We start from the raw sequence: 27,918 nt of genomic DNA on the forward strand, positions 1-27,918 counted from the left end.
TTGCATGCTGTTTACACAGCTTTGTGGGTTCTGAACTTTTATTTTGGTGGAAATATGTGTAATTGTCATGAACATGAAACGGAACACAAAGAAAATGCATAATTTTTATCACCACATTTTTTTTTATGTGTTTAGTCTATTTTTATATAGTTTTTTTTTGGATGAAATGTGACCAGGTTTTCATTATATTTTCTATTTTTAAGCTAAATATTTGTATTCATATTTAATTCATGCAAAATTTTAATTCTTATTTTTTTCCTTTTCATTTTGTGTTGAAAAGGTTTTTCCATCACTTAATATGCTTTTTTTCTTTATGCAATTAGTTTTTTTTTATTTTATTTTTTTATACGTTTTCATTTGATATTTCTGCTTACATCACTTTATAGTGTTTGGACATGATGCATAACAAAAATGTGACATAATTTTGTGCATGTACATGTATGGCATTTTCCAAATGCATTTAATCAAACTATTTTTTTTAACATAGCTTATTCTGGTTGTATGGGTATCTCAATTATAAAATGTGCATACTATACACAGTATACTGGAGAAACAGCAAACGTAGCATGCAATTATGAACATAGTCTTGACGATTTACAGCTCAGACTTCATTATAAATAATTACAGCCACAACCAGGGTGATAATTGTCAACATGTGCCATCATCATCATCTATTGTCACCATTATCGTTCCTGCCACAATATTAATAATCACAGTTATGATTAACATACTATTTATAACTTTCATTATCATTGATATTAGTTGCATTCCTTTCGAATGGTCATGATGAAATGCAGAACAGGAGAGGGCATTTTTTATTTAATCTTTTCACGATATGATTACAGGACTGTGGGGATCATCATTTACTGTCATTTATTTTTCAATTGATTCTTAGTCCTTTGAAATCAACTCAAAAGTCCCTCTGGCTGGAAACGGACCAGCGTCACATGAATGGAGCAGCTGAGCTCAGATACTAAACTGTACACAAACTATATCTGTGTGCTTATTGTACGCATTCAAGTGATCTGGTCACAAATGGTCAGCCAAGCAAATCGTCTTTTACGCCTGGTATTCACATGCATCTCAAATCCAATCAGTGACCAGTTACTATTATCAAAGGAAAGGTCTTTGATTTTATGAAAGCATATGATTGATGTTGAACATGCAATGCATTTGCCATATCTAAAATGAGAGTGCATTGGGGATACACATTTTATCAAGCGCTGCATTTCTAGGGAATCAAACCTATGACATCGGCACTGTTAACATCATGAGCTACAGGAATACTAAACGTCTTGGTTACATATGTAACCCTCGTTCCCTGAAGGAGGGAACGGAGACGTTACGAATGGGATCTCGCCCGAGAGCCCAAACATCTTCGAGTGGTACAAAACGAGCCAATGGTACACAAAGTACCTTGGTCTGCGGGATTTGCATCGCGAGCTCCGCCCCGCAGAGCAGGTATAAAGGAGCAGCACGAGCAACTCGCATTCAAGTCTTCGCTGAGGAGCCGAGCCAGTGACCCGGCCGTTCAGTGGAACAGCGATGTGGCAAGGGGACGTAACGTCTCCGTTCCCTCTTTCAGGTAACGAGGGTTACATACGTAACCAAGACGTTACCTTTCAGTCGGTCACGTTCGACGTTACGAATGGGGTCCCTTACAAAACGCCACATGGCTTTCTTCCAGCGACCCGTGTGAGTGATAGCACCCTGTCGTGAGGCCAGCACGAGTGAGGGCCTATAGCTTACACAGAATACACTGGGTAGTATATTCCAGCTGGATGTATGCTTGCAGGCTGCCTACCCGTGGGAGGACTTACAGAAGGCAGGTATAGCTTACACAGAATACACTGGTGGTGGTGACACATAAGAACTCTGAGGTACCCAGTCCGTAGGGTGGAAGTTTCAACGACAGAGCTGGCAAGGGGCTTGCCAAGGGAAAGACACATGCTGTGGAGAGACTTACTGTGGACATATACACGTGGGATTGCCCAGAAAAGGGGAGTCACAACACAGGGCTGACCAAAGGGCATGTACGCAAGTGTTGGACATTAACAGTGCTGGAGGAACCCAGGGTTCTGACTGAGGAACTCACCTGAGGGGAATAGCGCACGCATCCAGTCCGCGGAGTGGAATGGCGCAGCAAGCAGATTGACACCGAGCAGGTCCTTACTGGCCCAAAGGGGCGAGTACCCGGGAGGACATGGAGATTATAAAATCTTGCGAATGTGTTATGTGTCGCCCAGCCCGCAGCTCTACAGATGTCTGTTAGCGAGGCGCCATGCGCCAGCGCCCAGGAGGAAGCTACACTCCTAGTTGAGTGAGCTCTCACCCCTAGGGGGCATAATAATAATAATAATAATTCATTACATTTATATAGTGCTTTTCTAGGCACTCAAAGCACTTACATTGTCTGGGGGTATCTCCTCATCCACCACCAGTGTGCAGCATCCACCTGGATGATGCGACAGCAGCCATAGTGCGCCAGAACGCCTACCACACACCAGCTTACTGGTGGAGAGGAGACAGAGTGATGAAGCCAATCAGCAGATATGGGGATTGTTAGGAGGCCATGATGGTCAGAGGCCAATGGGCAAATTTTAGCCAGGATGCCGAGGTCACACCTCTACTCTTTTCGAAAGACTTCCTGGGATTTTTAATGACCACAGAGAGTCAGGACCTCGGTTTAACGTCTCATCCGAAGGACGGTGCTTGTTGACAGTATAGTGTCCCCATCACTACACTGGGGCGCTAGGACCCACACAGACCACAGGGTGAGCACCCCCTGCTGGCCTCACTAGCACCTCTTCCAGCAGCAACCTAGTTTTCTCAGGAGGTCTCCCATCCAGGTACTGACCAGGCTCAGCCCTGCTTAGCTTCAGTGGGAAACTGGTCTTGGGCTCCAGGGTGATATGGCTGCCGGCATGGCAGGTCTTGAGCCTGATAAGCCAGGACAATATCATCCACTATCCAGTGGGATAACCTCTGCTTGGAGACAGCCTTTCCCTTCTGCTGGCCTCCGTAACAGACAAAGAGCTGGTCTGAGGTCCTAAGGCACTGAGTTCTGTCCACGTAGGTGCGGAGCGCACGTACTGGACAGAGCAGCGCCAGGGCTGGGTCTGCCTCCTCCAGGAGCAGCGCTTGCAAGTTCACTACCTGATCCCTAAAAGGAGTGTTGGGAACTTTGGGCATGTACCCAGGCCGGGATCTCAAGATAACATCAGAGTTAGCAGGCCCGAATTCCAGGCACTCTTCATCAACTGAAAATGCCTGCAGGTCCCTGACCCTCTTCACCGAAGCCAAAGCCGTCAGGAGCGCAGTTTTCAAAGATAAAAACTTTAGCTCTACTGAGAGCAAGGGTTCGAAGGGAGCCCTCTGCAGTGCCGATAGAACCACTGCGAGGTCCCAAGAGGGGACTTGCTGAGGGCGAGGCGGATTGAGCCTCCTGATGATCAGATCGTGCCTCCTAAGAGACTTACCTTCAACGGGGTCATGGTGAGCCAAAATGTCGGCCACATAGACATTGAGGGTGGAAGGAGACACCCTTCGTTCCAACCCCTCCTGAAGAAAGGAAAGCACTGACCCGATCGGACATTTCCAGGGGTCCTCACGCCGTGAAGAACACCAAGTGACGAAGAGGTTCCACTTAAAAGCATAGGCGTGTCGGGTAGCTGAAGTGATGGTAGCTACCACTTGTGGTGGCAAAGTACCTAAACCTACCGTGACCCGTCCAGAACCCACACATGTAGGTTCCACAGATCGGGACGTGGGTGCCAGAGGGTGCCCCGTCTCTGAGAAAGAAGGTCCTTCCTCTGCGGAATTGGCCAAGGAGGGGCTGTCACGAGGAGTACAAGTTCGGGGAACCAGGTCCGGCCGGGCCAAAAAGGCGCAACCATGAGGACCTGCTCCTCGTCCTCCCTGATCTTGCACAACGTCTGTGCAAGAAGGCTCACTGGGGGAAACACATACTTGCGAAGGCCCAGCGGCCAGCTGTGTGCCAGGGCATCCGTGCCGAGAGTGCCCTCGGTCAGGGAGTAAAACAATTGGCAGTGGGAATTTTCTGGAGAGGCTAACAGGTCTACCTGAGTGTCTCCGAAGCGTTCCCAAATCAGCTGAACCGACTGGGGGTGGAGTTTCCATTCCCCGGGGCGAGACTGCTGCTGTGAGAGCTTGTCGGCTGCATGATTGAGCCTGCCCGAAATGTGAATGGCACGAAGCGACCTCAGATGCTTGTGACTCCACAAGAGGAGATGGCGAGCGAGTTGTGACATGCGGCGGGAGCATAGACTACCCTGGCGGTTGATGAACACTACGGTCACAGTGTTGTCCATACGGACCAGAATGTGCTTGTCCTTCAGCAGGGCCCTGAAGCGGTGCAGAGCAAGCCGTACTGCTAGCAACTCGAGGCAATTGACATGCCACTGAAGTCGGGGTCACTGAACCAGGAGCCCGACGCAGCATGCCCATTGCACATGGCACCCCAGCCCATGGCAGAGGCATCTGATGACACAACAACATGTCTGGACACCGGTTCTAGGGGCACGCCGGCCCGTGCGCATCTTTGAATCGCGTAGCCGAGCCTGAGCATCCGGATGAGCCAGCGGGAAGGCCTGGGGAGCTCTAGCCAGGCTCCCAGAAACCGAACCAGCAGGGTCAGCGTGGTGGAGCAGACAGCCCCGGCATGGGAGGCATAGCGTCCCTTAGCGGGGGCGGAGTGCGGGCACTCGTCTGTCTCCAAGTAGCAAAGAGGGCATGAGAAGACTAAGCGTTCTCGAGCCGGCTTTGCATGGAAACTGGCAAGGGTAGAGGAGAACGAGAGCAGCGAGGAAGCACGTCGTCAACTGTCGTTCGTGGCCTCTTGGGACATGGAGGTAGAGGAAACAGCTCTTTTAGTAAAGGTTTCCGCATGAGCAGCCCCCAGGAACCAATCATCCAGCCTCGAGCGCTCGGGACAGGGCAGAGGATACCACACAAACCCGATGCTCTCCGCTGCCCAGGAAAGCACGGCCGTCAGCTCGGGATCGGACTCGGACAATGCTGGCACTCCTGAGGGAGGCAACGCAGCCAAATCCTCATCTCCCGAAGACTCAAGCCCGTCTTGTGATGCAGCGATCGACATACGGTCCTCTTCGCGAGCCCCGAATGAGATGTCAGGAGCCTGATAGGGTCCAGCAAACTCATCCAGAAACTCAACCGGCTGCGGCGTATGTGAGGGGGGTGTGGCCTGAGGAGGTTGGCTCGTTGGGGAAGCCCACACAGTAACCCTCAGATCACCCTGGCCACCAGCTGAAGTTGCCCTCTTACGGGAAGAAGAGCTAGAACGGGGTGTGGCAGAGGGGACTCTATACCTTTTAAGGTAATCGAGTCTCAACGCCGAGATGGTCATGTCCCCACAATGAGAACATGCCATCCACGAACGCAGTCTCAGCGTGCTGGAAGCCCATACACGTGACACAGCGGTCGTGGCCATCACGAGGAGCGATGTATCGACCGCACCCAGAAACACACGGGCGAAATGACATCTTTAAAAAGAGGCAAATCGGCCCGTATCTCTTTTGTGAAAAGAAAATAGCTCTTTCAGAGGTGTCGCAGGAAACCCAGACGAACCACTGAATCACGCCCGTCACACCAACACCAGTGACTCTTGCTTGTAGCACTCCGGTGAAAGCAGCAAGCGATGTGCTCTGCTCCGAAGCGAAAGCTTGAATGCGAGTTGCTCGCGCTGCTCCTTATATACCTGCTCTGCGGGGCAGAGCTCGCGATGCAAATCCCGCAGACCAAGGTACTTTGTGTACCATTGGCTCGTTTTGTAGCACTCGAAGGTGATTGGGCTCTCGGGCGAGATCCCATTCGTAACATCGAACTTGACCGACTGAAAGGTAACTAAAAGCATAATTCACAATAAAGATTTTTTTTTCTCATAAATTCTAATTTCTGTAATGCCAAAAATATACCCTAATATAAAAGTTATTTATTGTTTAAACTTATTAAAATATACAGTATAGCTCTATCTGTTAACTTATTCAGTTTTTTTATATATTATATTTTACAGTATGTTTTTATGTACTGTATATGTATACAATATTTTTTTGACTGCTTTGAGGCAGTTGTTATGAATAATCTTATTGATTGGTTTGTTTCAAAAATAAAATAGATATAAATAGAATATAATGAAATAAAATATAAATATATAAAAAGTATCAGTATTTGACATTTATATATTGTTACATTTACATATATATTACGTGTGTGTGTGTGTGTGTGTGTGTGTGTGTGTGTGTGTGTGTGTGTGTATATATATATATGTTTATAAAAAATATGCATAATATTTATAAAAATGGAAATAGAAGGTTTAAAAGTAATTTATATATATATTTGTTTTAAAACCAATTTTATTCATGCAAAATTCATTAAAAATTGAATGTAACTAGGTTTTCGTAAAATTTTCCCACATAATTGTGTTCGGACATGCTGCATTAAAAAATGTAATAACAAATGTTGCATGTAATTTTTTGCATGTATATGTATATACACAGCCTTTTCCACATTTTTCAATCAAATGGTTGAACATTTTTCTTTTACATTTTTTTTTTCATTCTTTTACATTTATTTTAAACGTTTAAAAATAATTTTTAGGCACAGTGATTATATGTCACATGAGTGGATTGGGATGCAATGTTGAGATGTGTTAGTATTTAAACCTGCAATGAAACGTTAAGGCAGTCTTGGCATTATGTATTGGCAATTTTACATATTGGACTTTTTTTAGTTGACAATGATCAGATCATTTAAGATCAGGTGTAACAACAGGTGTAAACAAGGTCAAGTTGACCTAGCTATATTTCTTTGCTATGAAATGTGTGGAATGTGTCAACCAAAGGGATTTTGCTGCTTTGAGTCTTTATCTTTAATATGAATAAATCAGTATAATGGTTTGTGTCCATTAAATACAAACCATAAGAGATTTAAACTATAGCTACAAAATATAAATAAATAATGTATCATACTGCATATATTGTTTCCCATTGAAATCTCAGCAAAAATAACCACACTGTGACATATACCATTATCATGATATAACATTTCTCCTACTCTGCATATAATTGTAGTCATAGCTTGTCTGCAGATCTTTCGGTCTGCGCTTTTCCCCACTCAGCACTTCCTCTGCACCTCATAACCCACCGGCACGGCAGAAATAAAGAGAGGGGCGTAAAGCGAGACAGAAAGAGCCACATTGTTATTCAGCGCGAGTCACTGCGGTGGAGCTATTGGTTGCCAGCAGCCGGGCAAGAAATTGGGCGTGTAGATTCGGCCAAAGAAACACAAAGCCATCTGGATCTGTACATTTCACTCTAGGGAAGCAGACAGGGTGCGATGACATCACAATCACACACCTGACGTGCCGTTGACAGGTGACACGCCCACTCCGTCGGTATGGCTCACATGCACGTCCATGTGGATTGAAACCAGCATTAATCATGTGTTCGCCGGGTCAGTTTCATTCATTAGGCCCACCACCCACACACAGTCTGTCCAGTGCGTGTAAACTATTTAGCGCATTTAAATGAATAAAATATCAAATAAATCCCACAAAGACACATAGATGCTCATGTTAGTGTCCACAGACACGGACAGAGACAGCTGGTTACAATGTCATTCAAGGTGACAGCAGAAGATCTATTGACTAGCAAGGCTTTTTTTCTGTGTAGAATGTAGAAATAATCCTAACAGGATGATGGTTGAGTACCTTTGTGCAACATAAACCCTCTCTAATGTGATTTCTGAAATATAGCTGCATTATGAGACTCACATTTAAATTGAGAATGCCTTTAACCCTATAAAGCCTGCTTTAGATTTGATGCACACATTTCTAAGGGCTCTTAATGATCAACATCATTTTTTTTTTTTTTTTGCTTAGAAACATTATTGGCAATAATGAGTGACAGCTGAATTGTATATTATTTTATGTAAATAGTCTGCTATACTGTTATAAAGATCTCATTGCTTTGTTGCTGTTGAGATTTTTTTTTTATTAATTTTTTTTTGCATACAAATATTAGCATCTGCATCAAATTGCATATTTTTGCTTTGCTTGGACCTCTGAATAAAATATTGTGGGGGGGGGGGGGGGGGGGTCTAACCATACTCCCAGTATATCATAGCCATAAATCCTTATACTTACATACAATAACATTTTTGTATGATAATATATAAATATACATAAAGTTTTTTTTGCTATATAAATATCATCATCCGCACCAAATTGCACAATTTTTAAGTTTGGTCCTCTAAATAAAAGACTTTCATCCATATTGCCAGTATATCATAGCCATAAATATATTATATTTGTCTAAAAGTTCAATAAAAATTTCCAGTTGAATTGCAGAATTTAAATTGAGATAGTAAACAGAATGCAGAATTGAAATGTAACAAACAAACTCCAAATATTTATATAACTGCCATTTTTAAGTAATAAAGCAAAGTCAGATAGATAGATAGATAGATAGATAGATAGATAGATAGATAGATAGATAGATAGATAGATAGATAGATAGATAGATAGATTGGATTTGATTCCATCCAGCCATTCTAAGTGTTTCTAAAGATGATTTTGTCACTGAAATTTTCCAGTTGTAGCGGAGCACAAATGCGTCTGGCCACATGGGAATGCGCTTGTCACTACTGTGAGAAATAAATACAAATAGAGTTTACTTAGTAAGCATCTCACCTTGAAGCGTGCGAGACATACCAGTCTCTTTACCTGTAAACCCTCTTTATCAGGATAAGATGACCCCCCCCCCCCCCCCAGCGGGTTGAGACGGGTGGTCACACGACCTCATGAAGATGTCATGAGGAACGATATTTATTACGCTAATAAAATGAGTGAATAACATTGCTGTAAACCCTAGCGTGTGCTCAGTCGGTGGCGTCGCTGGCTGCAAATAATCCTCTCCAGTTCAGTAGCTGTGCTAATAATCCTCCGGAATAATCTTCAATTAGAAAAGGTGCCGAATTTGTGGAATAAAGTCCCTGCGGTTGTGAATTAAAAGGTTTGCGGTTGCCTTTCTGTTTTCCGTCTCTCCGTTGGCTGAAGCCAGAGAGATACTACTAAGAAGTGGATTATTCTTGTTGACACTGAGATTTTTGTGTGCCTAACAGTTCTGATTGTTATAGAAGAAAATGGTTTACATGAGAAAGCTAGCGTGAATCTATAGAAGCCCATTTCCAACACGGGATAGCTCATACAAAAGATGTCTTTTTTCCCACAATTTTTAAACTTGTTCATCCCACAGTTCAGACTTTTTCCCCCAACTGTAAGTTTCTTTTCTCACAGTCGAGTTTGTCTCATAATTCTGAAATTTTTCTCGCAATTGCGAGTTAATATCCCGTAATTCTAATTATTTTTTCCAACAATTGTGAATTTATATCTCCCAATACTGACCTTTTTCATGCAGAAGTGAGTTTTTCTCACAATTCTGACTTTTCACACAACTGTAAATTTATATCTCGCAATTTACTTTTTTCTTGGAATTGTGACTTTTTTCGTGCAGTTGCAAGTTTATTTAATGCAATTCGGGATTTTTCTTGCAGTTGCGAGTTTAATGCAATTTATGAACTCAGTTGTGAAGGAAAAAGTCAGCTTACAATTTTCTTGTGCAATTGCATGTTATAAAGTCTAAATTTTGAGATGCAATTACGCAGTTCTAAGAAAAAGTAAATATTGTCATTCTAACTTCTCGGAACTGCATGTTTATACTAGAATTGTGAGATTTAAACTCAAAACTGTGAGAGAAAAAAGTCAGAATTACAAGGCATAAACTCGCAATTGCAATAAAACATTTTTTTGTATTATTGTGGTAGAAACAAGCTTTTATGTGTATCTGCTCTCACTGTCATTGTTGTAATAATAACAGCCACTTTACATCACACAGAGGCAAATCCATCCTTGTCCTTGTTACAACAGATTTTGGTTGTTGTCTGTTTCGTCTCGCTAAGGGGAAAGAAGTGCCTTAGAGGTGCGAGACAAGACTTTTTTAGTTCACAATGGCCGGTAAATAAAGCTCACTGACGCATTCCCTAACACACATTCTGTGATGTTTATCTGAGAGCGACGCAAACTTGAGTTTCTTAGCAAAGCCTTTCAGTTTATTGTTTCTTGTTTCATGTTTGTTTGTTTTTTCTAACCATGCTGTCCCAATGAGCATTTTGCCATCCAATGGTCATGCCTTAACTTTGCAAATTCTAGTATTGTACGGAATTACATTTGGTTCAATAAAAATGAACGAAACTTTATAAAACTGAACGTAACTTTTTCAGAAACTATCAAAAATATGCCATTACAAAAGAAGAAAAACACAATGAAAGTGAAAAAATGAACTCATTAGCACAAATTTAACAGGCTCTTCAAATATGCTTCATTCTTTGTTAATGTTTTTCAAAGATCCTTTTTTGCTAATCGTGGATTCTGAATTCATTGCCACAGATTTCGCTTACGTTTCGCAGTTTTTCGTTTGGTGTTTTGACACAAACCTCTCGTGGGGGCGGGCTTAACAGTGATCTACTCTGATTGGATAGTGAGCTTTTGATGGACAGATGCTCTCTGACCAGGAAGTACAGACGCCACTCAGTGGCGCGCATATTGGAAAAGCTCTCGCGGTGATTTGTATTACTAAATATGTAAATAATATTTGACCTTCGATCGTCTCAGTCTGTAAAGATGAGCTCTTGTCCTTCAAGGCAGCTTGTGTTATGTTATTTACATATTTAGTAATACAAAGCACGATGTATTGCATACAAATCACCGCGAGAGCTTTTTTTTTCTTTTTCTTTTTTTATTAATGCAGAGAACAACATACAAAAGTATAAACATACATCACATAATATCAACCACAAAAAAAAAACTAAAAATAAAGAATAAAATAGAACTAAAGAAAAGAGGGCCAAAATCTAAACAAAATAGCAGATCAAAGGCAGAACCAATTCTAACAGTCCTTATAGCTTTCTTATTAGTAGACACTGAGATTACATTCAAATAGTTTTCCATTTCTTTTAGGAAAACAGAGAAGTCAGGTTTACAGTTGGAGAATTTGCATTTGTGAATGTGAAATTTGTTTAGGAAATTTTTTTAATTCATAACAAAACTGATATTTTCGTTTGTGGGGTCCAGAGGCATCGTGCCCATTCAAAGTGAGGGGGCACGTGCCCCCTCAGATTTCTGAGCCAAGTGGATTTTAAATGCAGCTTCCAAACGAAAAAAAAAAAAATTGCAGAATAATATTTTTTATATATTTGATACAATCACAGCGGTGTGATTAGATCGTTCAGTGCACAGCATCAGCTGCTAAATTCAAATCTGCGTTCGCTGGCTGGCGCTGAGCCAGAGACAGACGCGTTCGTACAATGCTTCATGATAACCAATCAGAAACTATTCTGTTGCGCTTATGGATGCAATGGCCAATGAGAGACGTCCAGAAGAGTCATCACTGAAACGCGGTGTTTTGTTCACTTGCTCGCTGACTGAATTATTTAGCGAATTCTCTCATCAGAAACAACAAAAAGTGCAGATGTGCGTACGAATGTAAGTAAGATATTCGTTTCATAATGTAAAGTGCTTCAGTGATTTTAATGGGAGTTTTTGAGAGTGCCTGAACTCTGGCTAGACTGAATGAAAATGTTTTTTGATAATGTAAATGTTCTTTACTCTCTGTAAAATGAAAGTGTTAAAATAAGTATCTTACAATATTGTTATTAAAATTTACATTAAATGCAAATTCAGTCGTATTAAAAATATTTTATGGCATGATATGGCACTTAAGTAAAAAGTCAGGTTTTTATGTGTAGTTAATAGATTACCCTACATTTCCATATATTGATCAAATAACAATCTATAAAGGTGCAAAACGCGTTTACCTACACATATTTGAGAAACGAGATATTTCCTGATATATTAAGCATGTTTGGAATTGTTTTGAATAAAAAGGAAAAAAAATAATAAAAAAATAAGGCTATATCAGTTATACAGTGCTTTTGTAGAATGACTTATACTACCGACCCCCCCCCCCCCCCCCCCCAAATGTGCCCCCTCAAAAATCATGAATGCATGACGCCCCTGGTGGGGTCAGAGTCATAATACCCAAATATAATGTTTTTCATATGTACTGAGAAGCCTGGCAAACACACCAATATCATCCCAAAGTTTCTGAGTGTAGTGACATGACCAAAATAAGTGTACAGTTTCTTCAGAACTCGAACAAAACGAGCATGTAAGATCAATGTCACATTTAAATCTTTGTATAAACTTCTTTACATGGTAGAACCTGTATATGAGCTTAAAATAAATTTCTTTCACTTTGTCTGTGAAAAAGAATTTTTGCGGTATAGACCAGATTTAATCACCACGAGAGCTTTCCAATATGCGCGCCACTGAGTGGCGTCTGTACTTCCTGGTCAGAGAGCACCTGTCCATCAAAAGCTCACTATCCAATCAGAGTAGATCACTGTTGACCCCGCCCCCATGAGAAGTTTGTGTCTGTGGCAATGCATTCAGAATCCACGATTAGCGAAAACGAATCTTTGAAAAACATTTACAAAGAATGAATCATATTTGAAGAGCCTGTTAAATTTGTGCGACTGAGTAAATTTCTTTCATTTTCATTGTGTTTTTCTTCTTTTGTAATGTTATATTTTTGATAGTTTCTTAAAAAGTTACGTTCAGTTTTATAAAGTTTCGTTCATTTTTATTGAACCAAATGTAATTCCATAGTATTGCATCCTTCTCGTGAGTATTTGATAACTTTTGACTTTCAATCTAAGTGCAATCTCTTTTTTGGCTCAATCTAATCTGTAAAAGGAAACCTGCCTCATAATTATGCACACCTGAGGAGTTTTTCATTTCCAGCCTTCATGGACAATTATATATTACTTATAAGTAATTTAATACAAAATGAATAGTAGTTATAACGATTGATGCGGTTTAGAGTTGTTATAATTAAGTACTTGGGGAAAAAATATGATTAGAACATCAACTTGCCTATATATATATATATATATATATATATATATATACATATATATATATATAATATTATATATAAGAGATTAGAGTTCCATTCATTGCCACTAGTGGTTCAGAAATGACACACTTCACCTTGAACACTGTAGGAATAAACTTTGTTTTGACATTTAAAATGGTTAAATGGTTTAGTCGTGTTAGAGGAGGTGGTGTAGTGGTTAAAGATCACTGAATTCCCGTGCCACCATTGTGCTCCAGGGCAAGACATTCAACAGCCGGTTACTCCCGGTGCGCCGACTGAAAATCGGTTTGGATAAAGAGCGTCTGCTACATGATGAATAAGGAGAGTCATTCCCATGGTTCCTGTTGCCGTGTCCTCAGGCCTTTTTTTGTTTAACATGACACTCTGGAACAATACTGCTGCTTCTGAAACACCTACCTACCCAATTACATTTTCGTATAACATTCTGCAACACGGTGCCAGTATTCAATCACCTTTTCATCTTTCATCTTCACAGATGGTCTCATGAACGAAGGCGAGTTTCTGGAAATCACAGAAATCAAGCGGCATCAAGGGGAGGAATTTGAATGCATCACCAACAACGGCGTGGCGCCGCCAGACACACGCCGCGTCAAGGTCACGGTCAACTGTAAGTCAATCCGCTCTGCTTCTGTCAGCAACTCACAGTGACATCCTAATGAGATCGTTGGGAGCGTTTCAGAACACTTTGTGGTTGACTGATGCAAATATAAATTGAATTGCGATCAGCCAATCCTTTTATAGCGTCCTCTCAACTCCACAGAGTTTAAGGAACTTGAGTAATTGTGCTTTATTATTGCGCTTAAGTATTATCTCAGAGAATTTGCCCTGTTTTTGAATACTTTTAAAACTTTTTAATTACATTTCCACAACAAAAATCATTATTGTATTTCTTTACAGTTTCATGTAGACTTTCAAATATACAGTAAGTCCCTTTGGATAAAAGCGTCTGCTAAATGAATAAATGTAAATGTAAAGGACTCTATATACAATATACTACCATTCAGAAGACTTTTTTTTAAATCAGGAACACATTAAATTAATCAAATGATGTTAAAGACATAATGTTTCAAAAGATTTGTATTATAAATACATAGTTTTTTTTTAACTTTCTGTTCAAAAGGATTTTTTTGTCCATGTTAGAATGATTTCTGAAGGATCATGGGACACTCAAGTTTGAAAATTAAGTTTTTCATTACAGGAATAAATTACATTTTTAAAAACATTAAAATAGATGTGTTGTAATAATATTTCACAATATTACTAGATTATTTTTTTTTTAAATCAAACTAAAGGATACTTGCTGACTTCAGACATTTGAACTAGTATTTATTGCTTTCCAGTAAAATCTCTAAACATCATTAAAACAAGATAAATTGACTTGAGAAGACAAAATGTCTTGAATTGATTTTACTTTCTTAAATATCATTGACTAATAATGTTTTCTTATTTTATTGGACTTATGCTTAACAATTATACTACTAGTATAATGAAATCAATATAATAGAATAACCAGACTATTTCTAACTATTTCCTAGTGTTAAACAACTATAAAATCAGCATCTGTTGATAAAATCAGACGGCGAATAATAATAATAATAGTGAAAATGATGCATAGCTTCTTAGGACTCCTGTACTTTACAAAGGGTTTGCATCACAGTTTAATAACAAAATCTTTTTTTTTATTATTATTATGCAGTGAATTAATAAAAAGCTTTTTAATACAATGCATCTTCCAGGTTTGAAATGACATGATGCTGAGATCAAAAGAATTATTGCTTTACAAACACAACAAGTGCTAATACTTTAATTTTAGTCCACTGTCTGTTTGGTTCTCAGATCCACCAGTAATCACGGAAGTAAAGAACATGCCCGCCCAGCTGGGAAAAACTGCAATCTTACGCTGTGAAGCTATGGCGGTGCCCACCGCATCCTTCGAATGGTACCGGGATGACCGAAGGTAAGATAGCATTAACACAGCGAGCGAAACAGACGCTGTGAACCATGGGAAGCAGCACATACCAGGTTTACTTTAACTTGTGATCTGTCATATTACTTCTTTCTCAGGCCGGTAGAGAGCGATAACACGCTGAAGATTAAAAACGAGAAAACACGTTCCCTGCTGCTCTTCACCAACGTGACAGAAAAACATTTTGGCAACTACACCTGTTTCGCCTCCAACCGCCTCGGGGCTTCCAATGCCAGCATGTTACTCTTCAGTGAGTACCTTATTCTACTCCAACTCTTTTGTGCTCTTGAAGCATTCGTAAATCTACAAAAGCATAAAGTCAAGGATAAATAAACACCCTGCAGGAAGTCACTTTCCACTGTACAAAATAATTGAACGTGCAATTCCCGCACCCCGAGGCTCGTTTTCACGGATAATAGTGGTGTGTCCGTTGATGGTACTTGAAAGCAAATGCTCTAGTAGCCTACTGTATGCTCAGCAAAGTGCATCATTTTCAACCTTTTTAATAATGCATAACTTGAACAAACCTCAATTGCAGCGTGAAGCGTTTGAAAGTGTTTGTGACTTTTGACATACATAGACAACGTGCACAACTGCTGCAATGCTGGGAAAATTCACATGTGTAATTTCGGAAGTTTCTGAATTGATTTTAACTGTGAATGAGTGGCATAATTTCATGCTTCTTGTTCTCTTTTTCACTTCTTCATAAAGCCAGGAAGCTTGTTTACCACCAATGCATCAAAAACCAAAAATGTGCATTAGGTGTGAAAATCATGCTTTATCTTTTATCTTAACAGACTTTTGTTATCAAAAATGTGTTCCTAGAACGTTTTCTTAATGTTCCAAGTTATGAAAAGGTTATTTCAAATCAATTCAAATGCTCCATTTTTAAAATGGTTTAAAAAACATTCTTTCTTAGAGGAAACATCAAAGGAATGTTCCATTTTATAATTTTGCAAACTTTATGGTAACGTTACTTTTGAATGTTCTCTGTAGTTTGCAATAAATGTTCTTAAACAAAGTAAGTAATAACATTACTTTTTTAAAAAAAAAAAAAAAGATTTCATGGCTAATTTTCCCATTAATTTATGAAAAGGGTTTTTTTTTTTTACCATTCAGAGAACATTCAAAAATAACATTTTAAAAACTGGATCTTTTGAATGTTTAGAAAACATAAAAAAAAATAAAAAATAACTTAAATGTGAATAGTAGCAAAAGCATTCATAAAAATTTTTTTGACATTTTATTACTGTGTGTTTAAGATCATTCAAAAGTAATGTTCCCACAACGTTTGCAAAATTGTAAAACGGAACATTCCCTTAATGTTTTCTCTAGTGTTCACGTTCTTGATTATGCGAATGTTAGAGAAAACATTAAGGGAACGTAACTTTAAATGTTCTCTGAACATTCTGAAAGAAGTAGCAAGTAAATGTTCAGTTGTGACAATGTAACAACTACATTTTTGTTATTAAAGCTCTGACAACTTTGAATGAACGTTCTATTCATGTTTCAAGAACAACATTTGTTCATAGCTTTGAGAAAACATTCGCCAAAGTTTTGCGAGTGTTCTCTCTGAGCTGGGATGGAGATTGAGGGAAAACGCCTGGAAATGCAAACATTTACGATTTCAAATAAATTCAAATCAGACTTACACAGCTTGAAGGCTTCGTGAGAGTTTGTTGCACCCAAAGTGTTTATTAACTGAATTCAAGTTTTTCTAGAGCAGATCTGTTTTCCACTGCAGAACATCAATATTGAGTAAAAGAGGATTCCTAAAGCATGTTCTGTTGTGGAAAATACGCTTTGAGCGTTTACTGAAAGCCTCCATTGTCTGACTGTAAAATGTCTGAAAACAGTTCATCTCTCATAGTTCTGCTTTACTGAAGAAAAACCTCAGGGATATTAAAAAATCCAAGGCTGAATGAAACAACAAGGACACGAGAACAAACAAATCACATCAGCACTACAGATTTCCTTGTTCTTGAGCTTTTTCCTCTGTTGTTTTCTAAATAATATATATTACTATATTATTATTTCTTTATTTTTTATAGACAGAGAGACTATTTGTTTAATGCACTAGCGCTAGTGGCATTAACCGAGCAGCTTGCTTTAGTGATAAAGCATGAAAACATTTCACCTTGAGATCCGAAGAAAGAAAGAAAAAATGATATTGTGCAGAGAAAATGAAGATTTTCGTCCTGCGTATGCATTATGTTGACAGTTAAGCATGTTTTCCCCCAAAGTTCTCATTACTGTAATGCTTTTCTTTTGAGTTTTCTTATAACTCCCATTATTCTCAATGGTGATTCTCATTACTCTAGTCCAAAGACTTTTCTGTTTAAATGAGCATATATTTTAGACAGTACCACAATGTACTGATGCCAAAATATCATTATTATTATTATTATTATGACTTCATGTTACAGCAATGGTAGCATTATTATATTGGCAAGTGTGTGTAAATGTGCACTTATTGTAATAAAATGTATGTCATAATGCATACATCTTTGTTTTTAGTATCATTGAGATACTATTATAGTTTTTATTAATATTATATTATAATATTATATTATTAATCAACTGTATTCTTATTATTTATATATTTTGAAGCATTTAATATATATATATATATATATATATATATGAAGGCATGTAGCCGCAACGCGTAGGTGTACCTCTCACCATTTTTTAAAAAAAGCAAGCCAAGAATGTAATAAAGGCTTTTTAATTTTTTCACTGAGATATTCGAGTGCCTTGGAGTTCTTGTCTTCAGAGATTTACTATCCCACAACCAAAGAGCACCGAGACTTTATACCCCATGCAGCACTTTTGTTTTTGCATTACTTTGAAGCATTTAATATATATTTTGATCATTTTATTTTATTTTATAGTTTAAAGTTGAAAGGTTTAAATTTAATATGCATTTTTTTATCCCCTTCTTTTTACATTTTTATTGTGTGTGTATGTGTGTGTTTATTATTTTAGTTTTATTTATTTTAGTCCAAGTTAAACTAAAATGAGAAATGTTGCTGAAATTAGTTTATATGCTGAATTTCTTTTCTATTTTATTTTATTTCAGTTTATTTTCAAGTTAAATATAAATTTTAAGTTTGTTTAAATTTAATTTTATTTAATTTTATTTTATAGTTTAAAGTTTTAAATTTTACATGTATTTTTTTATGCGCTTTTTGACATTTTTACTGTGTGTGTGTGTGTGTATGTGTGTGTTTATTATTTTAGTTTTATTTATTTTAGTACAAGGTAAACTAAAATGAGAAATGTTGCTGAAATAATTTTTTATGCTGAATGTTTTCTATTTTATTTTATTTCAGTTTACTTTTAAGTAAAATATACATTTTATTTTATTTTATTTTATTTTATTTTATTTTATTTTATTTTATTTTATTTTATTTTATTTTATTTTATTTTATTCAGTTTTTAGCTGTTTACCCAAAAATAAATGTCTGCATAATGTTGAAAATCAGAGGACGTTTTTAATGATTTCAGGGAAAGTGACTGGTTGTAGAGAAAGAGGAAGATTTTCTGCAGGCAACAGGAAACTACTGCTAGTTAGCAAATGAATGTACAAAACAACTGGTTGTGAATATTTCATTAATTTAAGCCTCTTTCTCTGCTGAGGCTAATTTACCACAGCCATTGACTCATTTTGTGTAGCAGTTAGATCCTGATTGCTCCTACATACTAAACCATATGGATGTTTTAAAACTGCTCTGTATATCTATAGCCAAATTAACCACACACAGCATAAACAACCAATTAGCGTGGTGAGTATGTCAGTTCTGCTGCTGCAATCATTGTAGAAATGATCAGCGTTAGTATTTCACGTAGTGCTGATTTCCATTCAGATATTGTGTTGTACTTATGCCTCATTACTTTCTTAAATCTGTTTTATGAGGTCCTTAAATTTGCTCAACCATTTTTACTGTGCTCTATTCATACGCAAGTGTAATATATGTTCATATATAAAATTTCTATATAATTTGTTTTTATTTTACATTTTTACTTATTTTACTTATTTTATTTTATAACATTATATTTATTTTCATATTATGTTATAGTTTAAACATAAATAACAATGCATAGCTAAATTAATTTGTATTATTACTTCACTTATATTATGTTTTTTTTTCTGTACAGATTTGTGAGAAATGGCACATGAAACTCTTTATAAATAATTAAATATTTGTAATTATTTATCATTTTTTATAAACATATTTCTGAATACCTTTTAAAATGTGTATTTATTATATATATATATATATATATATATATATATATATATATATATATATATATATATACATTTATATATTTCAATAAATAAATAAATAAATAATATAAGATAAATATTTGTTATTTACTGTATGTGTGTGTATATATATATATATATATATTAAATATTTAGGATTTTCAGAACAAACTAAGTTTTATGACTAATGGCACAAATAGACTTGAATATTAAATATATGAAATATATTGTCAAAACATGTGGATCCTATTAGAAATTGCTGCATCTATAAAAAAAGATTTATATATTGACACATAAGGTTGCTACGTAAAATAACATTTATTTACCAAAAACATAATATAAATATTATTAACATATAGAATAACCACAGTAAAATTTGTCCATGTTATAACCTTAATCGTCATCTACCCAGAGAATGAACATATGTGAAATTTATATATTGCCTTATAGGTAATATATATGGAGATATCACTCTTGATATAGGAAATTATTACATTTTCATATGGGTAGTAAAAAATAAAGGAAAAATTGTTTGCATTCGAACAATAATTCAACATTATGCATGTAAGTTCAGCTCGTCAGCCAGTGAGTTCCTTAATTGCTGTATTTAAATATTTAAGTGGATAATTCTATTCTGTTGATGCATTATCTTCTGTGAAAACCTTTGACATCTTGTTTTTTTTTGTTTTTGCACTAAATAATCTTTTAGCTGCACTGTTGTTCACTTCATTGATTTGCACTCTCTCTGCCTTTTGCCTTGTGCTGCTTTATTTAACTTTATTTTGAATTTTAAATGTCTTTTTTAACATTCCCTTATTGTATAGTTGTATCTACATTTTATATCTTGATCTAGATTTTTAGGCTTTAATGTTAATGTTATCTGTGTGCACCGGGGGTCTGAGAGTAACGCAATTTTGATTCTCTGTATGTATGTACTGTACATGTGGAAGAATTGACAATAAAGCAGACTTGAACTTGAACTTCTGAATTTCTAGTCTCTAGTGATAAATATGTTTCAGCTCCTCTTGAGAACAGGCAGCTTCACCCGATTTGAGGTTCATGCTCTTCCTGACCCTGAGTGTAACCTTAAAGGTGCTGTTAAACACAAAAACAAGAGCAGCAGCACAAAGTCAAATACTGTACGTAACAGCAGAACTGTGTTCTGGGCCGGTCTAATTGAGCCGGCGGTTGAGCTCTCGATGGAAAAGTTTCTCAGTGTAGAGATCTTAGCAAGCAAAACCCAGAGAGGAGGAGGAACAGGTCATGGAAAAGCCGGGATTTATGGGAAGGAGCCAAACATTGAGTGACTGAGCGTGTAGAGCTGCACAACACAGAGAGAGTTTATGCTTATGCAAGGCTTTCATCTTACGTTTGTTCCAGTTTTCACACCATGCACAGATGCTTTTTATTTTGACATAAATCAATGAACAAAACTCTCAAACCTCCACTTTCTTTCACAACTTGGGCTGTTTAGGAGCCCTACAGTGAAAAATAAAATAAAAGCTCAGTATTATTTATATATTTAATATACATTATTAAAATTATGCTCTAAAATCGTTTAATGCGACAAGAAAGATAGGCGTAAGTTTTTTTTTATTATTCATCATTATTTTCAATCTTTTATATTTTATGTAATTGCACATATTGTTCTTGTTTTATAATTAAGAAAAAATAATAATACTAAAAGAGTTGCACAAAAATAATATTGCATAGCAAAATTCATTTTGAATAATACATTACTTGCATTATCATTTTGTTGCGTTAATATGTGACAAATGGCATGTGTGACAAAATATTGAATATGTATAAATATTCAAAAATAATTTAGTTTATTGTTTTATTATTAGTAGTAGTATTATTATTTATGTGTATTATTATTAAATATTAAATATTATTATAATAAAAATATGTATAAGTAAATTTGTATGAATAATTGTTTATTTAAAGTATTTTTATTACTTTAGAAATATTTGAATTAAGTTTTTATAAATTTAAATATTTAAATATATTAAATACTTGTAATTGATGTTAAACATGTATGATAAATGGTGCACATAGACATAAATATTTATAAATATAAACAATATTTTTATAAACAAATATTAATTTGACACACACAGATATTTATAAATATTTATAAACCATTTTATTTTTATAAACAAACATTTATGAATTATTTATTTATTTAGCATTTGTTTTAATAAATGTTTAAATATAGTAAATATTTATGATTAATGGCACAAACAAACCATTGTGACAAATGATGCACACAGACTTAAATATTTGTAAATATTTATAAATGTATTATATTTATACATTTGTATAAATATTTATTTATTTATTTAGTATGCGTTTATTTACAAATAAATATTTAAATATAGCAATTATTTATAACTGGTGAGAAACAAATCTTTACTCAAATATTTACGTTTTAAATTATGGAAATGTATAAATTATTGTTTATATTTTTATAAATATATATGAATAATTTGCTAATAAGTATTTATTCATTTAAAAATGTTTTAATATAAGCATTAATTTTTGATGACACAAATAGATTAGATTAGATTCAACCTCATTGTCATTATGCACAGTGCAAGAGCAGAGCTAATGAAATGCAGTTAATCATCTAATGAGAAGTGCATGAATATAGCATTTGTAATTAAAAGTAAGTGGAGCTATAACTTGTATGTACAGTGGAGATGCTATATACTTATACAATATTAAACAGAGTATGCACAGAATATAAATGGGGGTACAAATGTAGGTTTATATATATAGTGTTAACAGCAGCACGTACAATCAGTGGTAATAATACAAAAGGTTGTGTGCAATAGTACTCTTAAATAATGTAGAGCATATTACATAGATTTATAGTCTATGTATTTAATGTGCTTTGTACAATGTAATGGCTTAATTGGCAGTCTGTGCAAAATATGAAGTACATATTTCAAGTACATGTGAAGTACTGTGAGCAATGCAGAATTAGAGCAGGTGCAAGTTAGATTGGTGTGGAGTTCAGGAAATCAATCACTGAATCAGATTTGAAATCAATTGAATTTAAATCATTTTAGTATATAAGCAGAAAGAGCATGCTGTCAAACTAGCACAGATATGAAGGAAAAGGTTTTACCGGGTGAACAATTATAAAGTTTGGTGTCATTATATAAAAATGTTTGTCCGCAGATTGACCAATCAGAATGAAATATTCCAGAGAGTCGTGTAATTGTTTGTGGCTGGCTGTACATTATTGCTTACATAACGCTTTTATAGCTCATTAGCAATAAACAGCAGGGTCTTTGCACAAGTAGTGTTAGTTAAACTGGCATACAGTTGCATCATGATGCTCCATATCATCTCATCTGTTTCTTGTCCGGCCGGTCTGAAATTCTGCAGTTTCTAGCATCCTGCTTTTCTCTTCTCCGGCCCATTATGTCGGAGCCTCTCTCCTCTCATTTGTTCCCACTCCGTTGTGTCCTTTTACCCCAAGAAGTCATCAGTGGCTTCTCTCCACTCCATTCTTCACATTTCAGTCCGCAGTGTGTGATTCCTGCCGTTTCCTCCCATCATGCATTACCATTGTAAGCGAGTTCGTCCGTCTCATTCCATCTCAAGTTATTCCTGTAATGGGTCACCTGCCGTCACTTCCATGCATCTGCTCTTGTTCATGTCACTGCCACGCCGTCGTCTGGCCTTGACTCACACTTTTCCATCACACGTGCTGCGACCTTTATCTTCATCCTTCAGAGAAGTAACATTCAAAACCACAATGCTGTTCGTTCTTTATTATTACATTTTTTTAATCATCATTTGTCTTCTGCTTTTTTAGGAATAGTTTGCATATTGTACAGTATATGCTGTATGTAATATATATATATTTTTTCACTTGGGGTGAAGTTTTCCATTTTTTATGGTTATAGTAGTGTATGATTTCACAAATAATTCAAGTTTGAAAGATAAAAGAAAATGTGTTTTGTCATGAAATTACCATTTTAAAGTGAATATCATGTAAATAAACTACATAAATCCACAAGGAATGCCATTAAAATATACCATATAAACAACCGTACTCTTTATTTTAGCTACTTTTTGTGTTAGATATAGTAAATTATTTGAAATGTATTATTTTTGTATTTGAATTTTATTTTATTATTTTTTTTTATGTAAATATTTGGAATTTTAAAAATATGTCATTTAAAAAGTTATTTTTATTATTAAAACATAAAATATTTAGTTATTTTATATACATGTAATGAACTGTATTGTATACATTTTATATGCATTATTCGAATTTTACTGTATTTTACTTATTGCATTTTTTTTATAATTTATTTAAACAAATAATAATTATAATAAAAGAATTAGTCATTAAAAAAAGTTATCTTAAAAAAAATTAAAATGTTTCAATCCATTTAACTTGCATAACCCAAACAGGATAGTTTCTTTAGAAAAAAAAGAGAAAAAAATATATATATATATATATAATTCACCTTATTCACGTCTGCTTTTCTCTGCTCTTCTAGGGCCCGGGGCCGTGTACGGTGGAGCGGTGTCTCTGAACGGCCGTTTATCAGGAGTTGGCCTGTGGTTCTGCCTCTCCATCTCTGTTCTGATGAAGGTCTAAAACTTTCCCGCTTCGGAAAGAGTCTTTAAATACGAACCCATCACTGTGAACAAAAAGAAATTATGCATTAATCCAGGAGCCATCGCTACATCACTCGGTCATGCCTTCCCCTTCCCATTCACGCCCGGTCGCATATCACCGCCTCACTCCTCCCTCCCGTCACCAACGATGGTCACCTTTTATCGTCCAAACCTGAAATGTGATGCTAATGATCACGACAAGTGTAATGCCAGTTGGGTGTCTCTTGATGTGCGTGCTGGACATGCTGGTGGTAAAGTGACGTGTCGACGATGACGGTTGCGATGTCCGGGTGACCCTGTAGAAGCTGTCCACCAGCGGCCCGTCGGATCCCGATGCAGATATCTGAGCTGAACGCTGGTGCATTCTGACGTGCGTAGCTACTATGAATGATGTCAAAACCATGTTTTCTTTCTAGCGAGGAGGGCTTTGTCATCTCGGCCCCTCATTTGCATTCGTTTGGGCTCTCGACCCAAAGCAAACGTCTGACCCACGTCCAGCCCTCATATTGTCCTCAGTCTGTCCATCACTCAGATCGTCGGTCCTTCACACTCAGTGTAAATATATATGCAGTAGAGGCCCTTCATTCCAGCGGCAAAAACTACATTTCCCATCAGCCTCTCTGTTTCAGTCTTTCGGCTCGGAGGATATTGCTGCCTTTAAGTCACGATGGAATGATCGTATTTACGAGATTTACAACCGAAATGTCATTATTAGCAGAGAATCATTGGTATTGATTGTAAGACGTTTAGTTTGTACATATTTAGTGTTGTTTTCTTGTGTTTGATGGACAGTTAAAAAAGAGAAGTGCTCTAAATTACTTTTCAAATTTGTTGCAAAGTATAAAAAAATAGATGTAGTGTTGGAGATTAAAGTATTTGGACACCTTTTGGTTGTCAAATGTCGGTTAATAAAATAAACTATAGCTGTAGATGTCACTCATCTGCTAAAACTCTTTTTTTTTTACATGCAATTGTAGTTTAGAAAACTTTTTAGAACTGTTTGAATGCATCATTGCAACTCATAAGAAAGACTACAACTTATCATAATTATTTAAATGCATCATTGCAACTCATAAACAAGAGTGCAACGTTTCAGTATTTTTTTAATGCATCATTGGAATTCACAAGAGCGCAACTTTTCCAAATTACTTTAATGCATAGTTGCAACTCATTAGTCAGAGTGCAACTTCTCAGAATTATTTGAATGCACCATTGCAACTCTTAAGAGTGCAACTTTTCATAATTATTTAAATGCATCTTTCCAACTCATAAGAGTGCATATTTTCAGTATCTTTTCAATGCATCATTGTAGCTCAGAAGTAAGAGTGCAATTTTTCGTAATTGTTTAAATGCATCACTGCAACTCAAAAAACTTTTCAGAATTATTCAAAAGCGTCATTGCAACTTGTAAGTAGGAACTTTCCACAAAGACTTGAAGGCAGCAGAAGTTTCTGGCATCTCCTGGCCTGAAACAGTTCATTGACTTCTTGTTGCTTGTGGATAGCATGTACTGGTTAGAAATGTCCCTCTTGTGACCTCACTTCCTGCACCGACCCCGTTTTAACCCCCTGCACTGTGTACATTTTAATCTGCAAGGTTAACTGCTATTACTTTTTAGGTGTTAATAATGATTATAATGATGATGATGATGACAATGTTAATAAGTATTTGAATAAATATGATAGTAATTCCATGTGAGAAAAAAAAAAACGTTAGAGCTGATTGCAAGCCATGTGTGTGAAAATATTTTGTACTAAAAATCACTGAATTCATCGAACGGCAAAAAAGAAAAAAAAAAACCTTTTTGAAGTATCGTGCTCTGTTTTACCATGATTAACTTTTTTAAAACGGAAGTAATTTCGACTCGTCTGTAAAAGAAAGCAATCAGTGAAACGTGTGGGCGCTTACACGCTAGACAGATCTGTTTTGGGCATGTGAAAATGGCCATAGAAACAAACTGAACAAATATACAGTACAAAGTGCAGTGTTGCTTTTCAAAACCACCGTCTTTGTCATGCACCATCCCCATTGAGCTCAGTGCATTTGCATTGTAAACTCTAGCGTGTAGGCGTCCTAATATCATTTCAAATGTGTACTGTATTTTTTTCCATGCTGGTGATGACTGTAATGTATGATATATTCTGCAGTAATGATATAATGCTCATGTCTGCCTCGATGACATAACCAAAACCCTCAGTATCCTGCGGTTACGTGCGGTTATGTTAGTGTGAATCTGCATTCCATTCAGAGACGATTGTTGGATATTCCTGTGATATTAAGTTGCAACAAAAATGCATGCATTTACTGCATGTATTATGTTTGGGAAATGACATACAAAGAAAGAAAATAGCAATTTACAATCTTTTCGCAACCAAATTGCGATGATATGCAATACTAGCATTAGTTCTGTAGGTGTACGGTTAACAGACAACAGCATTCAGTGCGTTTTATACATATTTTCTAAACATTTTATACAGAGCCCTGCTCATTACGTGCAGAACAAATACATATATCATGGCCACGAATTAAGAATTTGTTTCTATGACTAATTAATTTGTTCTCTTTTTTTGTCATTTCAGGGGCCGCACTATACTTATTTTTTCCCCTTGTTTTAGTCATTTGGTAAATCATGGTCATGCTGTATTAATGTTCTCTCTTTAAGTCATGGACAAATCTTACTAATTTGTTCCCATTTTTTAGTAAATTAGTAAAATCTCACTAATCCTTTCTGTCGTTTGAATAAAACATGCCCATGTCGTACTAATACATTTTCTCTCAATTTACTTAATCGTGGCTACGTCGTACAAATTCGTTCCCTCGTTTGAGTTAATCCTGGCTACGTCGTACTAATTAATTTCCTAGTTTTAGTAAATCATGGCCACATCTTGCCAGTTTGTTACTTTTTTTTTTGTAAATTGCTGACACATTGTACTAATTCAGTCCTTCATTTTAGGAAATCATGGCAAAGTCATCTAATTCGTTCCCTCGTTTTAGTTAATCGTGTCTACGTCGTACTAATTCATTCCCTCATTTTAGGAAATCATGGCCATGTTATACTAAGTCATTATATTGTTTAATTAAATAAAAACAATGCAACAAATTAGTACAACATGGGAATGAATTAGCTAAGTCCTGGGAACAAATTCTTAATTTGTGGCCACTATTCAACAAGGTGACGCATTTTTAATTCATTGTCCGCGTAATATGATAATTTTGTCTATGGGATTTTTTCATCACAGTGCATTTTATTTATCCTGGACATCTGTGTCTGAATTTCTGGAAAATCCAACCGTCTGAGCTGAATGGAACGCAGTAGGCTGCTAGATTCCAAGCGTCCAGTTCAGAATCAGATTAGCGGGAGACAAAGATGTAATTAGCCAGCGACTGTGACTCCTAAGCAAGCGGAGCGTCATATTCTCTCCGTCCCCCATCTGGTGAGCAGCAGAGCTCATAAATCAAGCTCAGGCACTGACAGAATCCTCTTCAAGGACAGCTGTGCCTTTGAGTCTTGAGCCTGATGTGGAGTCCGGTCCCCTACAGGCTAATTAACCGCCACTTAAGAGCACACGGCGAAGAGGCTTTGACGCAAAGCAGCGGAGCGCGACTCAAGCCGTTCACAGTGATGACCCTGCATGAGCGCTGACCGTACAGTTTGCAATGTTAATGCTGTATATACTCTAATACGATAATGTTCTCCCTGAATATGTGCTTCATTATTGCATTCCAGTCAGCAATAACCCCGGAATAAAGCCCAAACCTATTTAAAGTCCAATTTAAAGTGTGAGGGCCACTATGCTGTTATTAATGAATGCAGAAGACCGTGCATTTCGTACGCTGTGCACTGATGAAAAAGACACTGCATACTGCTTAGTATAAGTGGGCTACATAGTGGGCACAAAAGTATTTGGATGCTTAAATGACACTTAAAAATATCTGTTTGACTTTTCTTTAGAAGTAATAAAACAATAGATATAGTATTGGAA

At 36.6% G+C, this 27,918-nt stretch overlaps 1 protein-coding gene across 2 annotated transcripts in view; it reads left to right on the forward strand.

Moving 5' to 3' along the window:
* The window catches only part of iglon5 (IgLON family member 5), a 191,977-nt gene extending 165,527 nt beyond the window's left edge, over positions 1-26,450 (forward strand). For both annotated transcript variants that reach the window (XM_059568533.1, XM_059568532.1), the window contains exons 5-8: positions 13,531-13,662; positions 14,892-15,012; positions 15,120-15,271; positions 23,815-26,450. In XM_059568533.1, coding sequence (XP_059424516.1) covers positions 13,531-13,662; positions 14,892-15,012; positions 15,120-15,271; positions 23,815-23,915 — 506 coding nt within the window. In that variant the 3' untranslated portion in view covers positions 23,916-26,450. The remainder of the gene's footprint in view (positions 1-13,530; positions 13,663-14,891; positions 15,013-15,119; positions 15,272-23,814) is intronic.
* Positions 26,451-27,918: the final 1,468 nt, after the last annotated feature.

This window comes from Carassius carassius, chromosome 15, assembly GCF_963082965.1.
Source record: "Carassius carassius chromosome 15, fCarCar2.1, whole genome shotgun sequence".
NCBI lineage: Eukaryota > Metazoa > Chordata > Actinopteri > Cypriniformes > Cyprinidae > Carassius > Carassius carassius.